Source organism: Pseudorca crassidens, chromosome 10 (assembly GCF_039906515.1).
Source record: "Pseudorca crassidens isolate mPseCra1 chromosome 10, mPseCra1.hap1, whole genome shotgun sequence".
In the NCBI taxonomy this organism is placed as follows: domain Eukaryota; kingdom Metazoa; phylum Chordata; class Mammalia; order Artiodactyla; family Delphinidae; genus Pseudorca; species Pseudorca crassidens.
Window position 1 is genome coordinate 66,159,395 of NC_090305.1, and position 7,507 is coordinate 66,166,901.

General features: G+C 45.9%; 1 protein-coding gene across 1 annotated transcript; it reads right to left on the minus strand.

The window, feature by feature from the left end:
- Window positions 1–4,150: 4,150 nt before the first annotated feature.
- CCR1 (C-C motif chemokine receptor 1) lies at window positions 4,151–6,567 on the minus strand. Its single transcript, XM_067755864.1, has one exon. It carries the CDS (start codon window positions 6,565–6,567, stop codon window positions 5,500–5,502), a length of 1,068 nt encoding a protein of 355 aa, XP_067611965.1. The 3' UTR covers window positions 4,151–5,499.
- Between the last annotated feature and the right edge of the window lie 940 nt (window positions 6,568–7,507).

Consider the following 7,507-nt stretch of genomic DNA (forward strand, 5'->3'; position numbering starts at 1 on the left):
CTGAAAGCAGGGTCTTGAAGAAATATCTGTACATTGATGTTCACAGCAGCATTATTCACATTAGCTAAAACATGGAAGCAACTCAAGTGTCCACCAATGAATGAATGGATAAGCGAAATGCTGTATATCCACACAATGGAACACTATGGAGCTTTAAACAGAAGGAATATCTGACAAATGCTACAACATGGATAAACCTTGAGAACATAAGTGAAAGGGCCAGTCACAGAAAGACATATATTGTATGATTCCACAAAAATGAGGACCTGGGAGGAGGAAGGAATGGGAAGTTACTGTTTAATGGGTAAGCAATTTCAGTTTTACAAGATGAGAAGAGTTCTGGAGATGGATGGTGGTGACGGCTGCACAACATGATGAATGTACTTAATACCACTGAACTGTAACTTTATGGTTAAGATGGTATATTCTGTGTGTATTTTACCACAATAAAAATGGGGGAACAAAAATAGAAAATGATATTCATTAAAAACCTTAGAATGGGGACTTCCCTAGTGGTACAGTGGTTAAGAATCTGCCTGCCAATGCAGGGGACACAGGTTCGAGCCCTGGTCTGGGGAAATCCCACATGCCACGGAGCAACTAAGCCCGTGTGCCACAACTACTGAAGCCCGCACGCTCTAGGGCCTGAGTGCCACAACTACTGAACCCGTCTGCAGCAACTACTGAAGCCCACACGCCTAGAGCCTGTGCTCCGCAATAAGAGAAGCCACCACAATGAGAAGCCTGCGCACTGCAATGAAGAGTAACCCCCGCTTGCTGCAACTAGAGAAAGCCTGTGCAGAGCAACAAAGACCCAACTCAGCCTGAAAAATAAATGAATAAATAAATGTATGTTTAAAAAATTTTTTTAAAAACCTTAGAATGGGATTTCTGCTTTTGGTCATTCAATTTTTCCCATTCATCTGTCAACAGACACTTAGGTTGTTTCCGTATCTTGGTTATTGTGAGTAATGCTGCAATGAACATGGAAGAACATTTATCTCTTTGAGATAATGACTTCGTTTCATTTGGATATACTGCATACCCAGAAGTGGGATTGCTGGGTCATATGGTAGCTCTATTTTCAATTTCTTGAGGAACCTCCATACTGTTCTCCACAGTGGCTGCACCAATTTACATTCCCACCAACAGTGCACAAGGGTCCCCTTTTCTCTACATCCTCACCAACACTTGTAATCTCTTGTCTAGGTGATATCTCACTGTAGTTCTGACTTGCATTTCCTGGATGATTAGTTATGTTGAGCACTTTTTCATGTTGTTGGAGATTTGTATGTCTTCTTTGAAGAAAATGTCTATTTAGGTCCTTCACCCATTTTTTTTTTTTTTTTTTTTTGTGATACGCGGGCCTCTCACCTCTGCGGCCTCCCCCGTCGCGGAGCACAGGCTCCGGACGTGCAGGCCCAGCGGCCCTGGCTCACGGGCCCAGCCTCTCCGCGGCATGTGGGATCCTCCCGGACCGGGGCACGAACCCACGTCCCCTGCATCGGCAGGCGGACTCTCAACCACTGCGCCACCAGGGAAGCCCCACCCATTTTTAAATTGGGGTTTTTTGTGGGGTTTTTTGCTATTGAGTTGAATGAGTTTCTTGTGTATTCTGGATATAAACCCATTATGGGATTCGTGGTTTGCACATATTTTCTCCCATTCCATAGGCTGCCTTTTCATTTTACTGATAGTTTTTTTTTTTTTTTTCTGTGCAGAAGTTGGAACCTTATGTGCCAAAAAGTAAGAAAGTGCTCAAAAAAGGATAGGAAAGCATAGCAAAAGGACATAGGATCCAACTTGAAGGGACTCCCACAGATAAATCTGGGACAATTTGTGCATTAAAATAAAGACAATATTAGACTGTATTCAACTGGATAAAAAAGGAATCCAGGAGGTCATGGTGATATAAACAAACAAGTGAATAATATGTAGGTGGAAGAGAAAAGATTTACTTTACAGTAGAATGCCAACTAATAACAGTCACTTATTAATTAACACTTACAAAATTCTTTGCGGTGGGGAAACTTGGTAGACACCTTCTAAAACAAGTGATAAAGTTTAACGTCTTTAGTCATGAGGCAAGTTGGCACCACGTGCCTCCTGGTACTGAGAAGAACACAGCATCACTTCTGTGATTTTCCTGCCCTAGCTGAATAACCTGAATCTAATCATCAGGAAAACATCGGTAAACCCCAAACAAGCAACCACCTGCCAGGTTACTGAAGTGTTACAATAAAAAATAATGAAGTCACAAAAGGCCTGAAGAATTGTTCCTGAATGAAGGAAACTAGAAAGCCACGGTGACTAAGTAAAACAAGTGGTTCTGGACCCTGGCACTATAAAGGACACTGTTTGCAAAGTGGGCAAAATTGGAAAGAGGGCTGTGAATGACATGGTCATATTGTGTCTGTGTTAGTTTCCTGTTTTGATTGTGTGGGAGTGCATCCTTGTCTAAATAAAACCATCCTGAAGTACTAACGGGTGATGAGGCATCCTATTTGCAACTTGCTCTCAAATGGTTCTGGAAAAAAAAAATGTATCTCTGCATTGTCCATCTTTTGAGAGAGGGAGGAAAAAAGATAATAAGGAATTTAAGGCAAATGTGGTAAAAAGCTGACAGTAGGGGAGTTTGGAGTGGGCGAGATGGAAGTTCTTTGTGCTATGCATCCATCTTAGGGAAAGGATGAAAAGGAGAAAAGAGTTAGAACAATAACAAGGACGTGGGGTGTGAGCCCGTTCACACAGGGGCAGGGACAGGAGGTGATGGGATGCAGGCAGTTGGGAAGAGCTGGAGGCATCCAGAGTGACCAAGGAGGGGCCCTGGCAGGAGGAGTCAGATCTCTTATCTGATGGAGCTGGAGAAAGATCGCCCCACTTTTCTTCCTTTATTTCATTTAATCCTCAGAACAGCCCCATGGAGTATATACTACTCTTATCCTCATGTTATAGATAAAGAAACTGGAGGTTCAGGGAGTCACCCATTCAACCAGCATTTACTGAGTGCTTGCTATGTGTCAAACTTTACTGAGGATACACAAAAAAATGTTAAGTGTGATTGGATACGTGTGTGTGTGTGTGTGTGTGCGTGCGTGCACGCGCATTTAGAAAACAACACTGGAAGGTAACACACTAAATCACTAATACGCTAAGAGAGGTTGCATTTGGGTAGTGGAATTACAGGTGCTTCCATTTTCTTCTTTGGGATTTTTGCCTGTTTCCAGTTTTCTACAATGAATACAGACTGCCTTTGTAACAAGTTTTAAAATAAGTATTATTTCAAAAATTGAACTGGAGGATGTTGTGAAATAGTCTTCATTATCATATTGCTGTGGATCCAATAGTACTTTCTGAGGCAGTGCTACTTTACCAAAGGAGTGGACAAATAAATGTTTCTTAAGTCCATTAAGCCTTCTTCTCTTCACACCGCAGAGAGGCCTGGCAGGTTGACAAGTGGAGAGTTGACACCCACCTTGCTCCTGAAGCCTGTATATAAACCCAGTGCAGCGTGATCGCTTCTTCCCCAGACAAAAAGTTCCTAAACTTTCATGACACCAGCTTCTTTGCATGACACCAGCTTCTTTGCCACGAGCTTCTTTGCTAAACTTTCATGACACCAGCTTCTTTCATGACACCAGCTTCTTCGCATGCATAAGGACAGCAGGAAAACACAGTAGGTCCCTGACTGAAGGAGAGGGTGACTTGGTAAGAGCACAAAATTCTAGTGTCCATGAGAGGCCAGCTCAATGGTGTCACTGTGATGTAAGGTGGGACACCCATTCACTTAGGGTGCTTTCTGACTGATGGAGTCCTTCTTCCCCTTTGCTGCCTTGGCACCATGGGCTCTGGGGCAGGTCCACCCGTCCCGCCTGGGCTCAGATGGCATCCCTGTACCAGTCCACTGCACTGACAGCTCTGTGAGAACAGACATCCCTCTTGCATCCATGTCTCCCAGGTCCCAAAGAGCTGGCTCTGAACAAAGCAGGTCCCTTAGTCACTGCTGCCGGACTGAATTGATTTGCACAAACCATCACTAGGAAGTAGGCGGAGTAAATTAGGGTGAATTCCTGTGGTAGAATTCAGTGCAGGCACCAAAACCAATGCTTTGAAATAATTTATTGCCTAGGAAAGTGTTCCCAACATACTGCTACTTAAAAACAACAACAGTGGAAGAGTAAATACAGCTGAAATCCATCTTGCTCACGAACACAGATATGCATAGGAGAAAAAAAAAAACTAAAGGAAAATACATCAAAGAATGTACAGTGGTTGTCTTTGGGTAGGGGGATTATGAATGCTTTTGATGGTTTTTTTCCCCTTTGTGTTTTTAAGCTTTTCTAGAAAACAATTTTTGTTACTGGGAAAATTATTTTCAAAAAAATCTATGTCTGAGGGAAAAGGGAAGAAGACATAATGGATAGGAAGTCCTATCGCACTTCAGGTGAGAGCTGAAGCGTTAAGGACCTTTAGGGTGAATAAGTTTCTTTGAGTTAAGGGCTCCTCAACTTCCTACATCGACAGGGCCCCCACCCTTCCTGGTAGACATTACCCTCCCAGCCTCAAACCCCATCAGCTTGCACACCAGGTCCCTGTTCTGCTGATGTGTGCAAGGTGGCTGCCAAAACTCTGAGCCACACAACTAAAAGGTCTGGATGGAGAACCAAGAGGAAGAAAAGCAATCCGGTCTCCTTTGGCCTGTTAATAATTTCTGCAATAAAGCTGTCAGAATTTACTGCCGCATCCCTCAACTTACAGGGAAGGGAGATTCTGAAAAATATTCAGAAAGAAAGGGATGCTAAATGGAAGTAATGACTTCCTCCGCTCCCTGGCTATTTCAAGAAGCGCAGCATTTTATACATTTCGTCTGTATCCAGCCCACTGTGTGAATTGTTCAATTTTAGTGAATATAAAAATTCCATCCAAGGGCTTTCTTAGTTCCACTGCCAAAAGCAGTTCCCCAATCCTACTTCCCATCAGATGTCAAGTTCTTCCATCGTGAGTCCTAGGTTCCTCAGGGTTTCCAAGAGGCTAAACCCTGCAGTGGGAGTGGGGTGGGTAGGTGGAGGCAGCCGCCAGCTCCTGACTGGCTCTCGGCTCAGAGTGGAGTCCGTGGTGGAAATCACTATTTCCAAGTTCACTGGTGACGGGGCAAGGGTGGCAGATGCTCAGTGGTTTGGTTTACAAATGTTAATGTTCACAAATCTGAATTCCTGTTTGGGACCAAGCCCTTCTTGGTCATCCTTTGTCCCAGTCTTCTGGAATGTCCCGTTTCATTTATTCATCTCCTTTCTACCAAAGGGAAGTTCACAGAGAAAACTCAAGCCCCAGAGGTGATTTGGTCTGGAGCACCTGGAGCTCCCTCAACCCCACGTGGCTACCATTCCATCTGCGTCAGGCATCATAATCTGGCCAGGACACCCAAGCTGCCTCCTCCCCAGCCGGCATGCCAGGCAGGTCACTCTTGTTGGGTCCTGGGTCAGCCTCCAGGGGCCTGAGTCAGAACCCAGCAGAGAGTTCACGCTCCCCGGTGGAGGGGGACGTGGAGCTGACCCTCTCTAGCCTCTTCGTGGAGAGGAAGGGGAGCCATTTAGCCAGGCAAACGGCGAACAGCTGATGGAACAACTGCCGTAGATACTTGCGGAACCTTTCACTGACAAAGACGTAGATCACGGGGTTGATGCAACAGTGGGTGTAGGCGATCACCTCCGTCACTTGTATGGCCAGGTCCAGCTGTTTGCTCTGCTCACACTCATGGGTGAACAGGGAGTCTTGGAAAGCAGAAACAAACACAGTCAGATTGTACGGGGTCCAAAAGAGAAAGAAGATGATCATGATGACAAAAATCAGACACACAGCTTTGGACTTCTTCTCATTTGGTCGTCTGAGCAGAATCTTTATAATCCCTGTGTAGCAGACGACCATGACCAACAGAGGCAACACCAGCCCCACGATGTTCAGTTTCAGAGCCTGGAACTGCTTCCACGTGCTTCGGCTTTCAAGAGGAAAATCAAGACTGCAGGTGTAGTGAGTGGACGTCTCCTGGGTCTTGGAAAAGTACAAGCCCGGGACAGAAGCCAAGACGGCCAGGACCCAGACGACAATGCTGGTGATGATACCAAAGGTGACGGTCCGAGCCCGCAGGGCAAACACAGCATGGACAATGGCCAGGTACCTGTCAATGGTCAGCAGGATGATGAAGAAGATCTCGCTGTACAAGCCCATGAAATAAAGCCCAGAGAGCAACTTACACATGTGATTACCAAAAACCCAGTCATCCTTCAGCTTGTAGTCAATCCAGAAGGGCAGCGTGAAGAGGAAGATCAGGTCAGACATGGCCAGGTTGAGGAGGTAGATGCTCGTCATGCTTTTGAGCCTCTTGTATTGTATGAGGACCAGGACCACTAGGACGTTGCCTATCAGGCCAAAGACAAATACCACCGAGTACACGGGGGGCAGCAGCTGGGCCCCAAAGGCCCTCTCCTGTACCTTCTGGCACGGGGTTGCGGCTCCATAGTCGGCTCCTGTGGTCATGTCATAGTTCTCTGGGGTGGTGGAAGTTTCCATCCTGGCTTCTCCCACAGGTCAAGGGAAATGGTTTCCGTGTTTACTTTGCTATTACAGGCAGTGGGTTCTGGGTAACAAGAACAAGGCAGTGATTATATGTCTTTAACCACTTGACAACTGTTTACCGAGTGCCTACTGTGTACCATGCCCTGCTGAGCAAGGGAGACCCAGGTCCTCTCTGCCCTCATGCAACTGGTCGTCTAACACATTAATAAACAAGGCGTATACACATCACTCATTGCTTTGGCAATGAGCGTTGTGAAGGAAAAGTCCGGTGGATGGAGAGCGCAGACAAAGGGAGGCCTCACCACAGTATTCATGACCAGTGCTTCCCCAGTGCTTCCGATGAACTGGGCCCTGGACTTAGTGTTAAACAACCTTTGAAGGGGTACCATTATCACTCCCCATTTTAGAGGTGATGACACACAAACTGGGAGTAGTTAGGACACAAAGGTAGTGAGAACAAGAGCTGGAGCTCAAACACAGGTGTGTACCTCTCAGGCCCATTCCTGAAACCACCTGGCTCTCCTGCCCCCAATCACAAGCATTGACTCTGTACCATGGTGTCCCCAGAGGGATGCTGGGAAGGAAAATAGTCAAGACTGAAAGTCAAAAACTTACAAACGGATCTTTATGGCTTTTGGGGCTAAAAAGATTCTCAGTCAGGGGTGACACAGTGCCCTGGGGGCACATGAAAATGTGTTTTTTTTTTTTTTGGTCGTCACAAAGACTGGCGGACACTACTGTCATTTGGAAGGCAGGTCCTGTAATGTAAAAATTACCCTACACCAAATACCAATAGTGCAGCCATAGTGAAATCCTAGAAGGTCAACCCATCTCTCAGCAGATGAGGACACTGAGGACACCAGAGTGGGCCCAGCCTGGCCCACGTCACACGGTCTTCTGAGGTTACCCAGGTAACACTGTAACCTCCTGTGAT

Coding starts and splice junctions, on each gene's coding strand:
- CCR1 (XM_067755864.1), bottom strand. CDS start 6,567: ATGGAAACTTCCACCACCCCAGAGAACTATGACATGACCACAGGAGCC.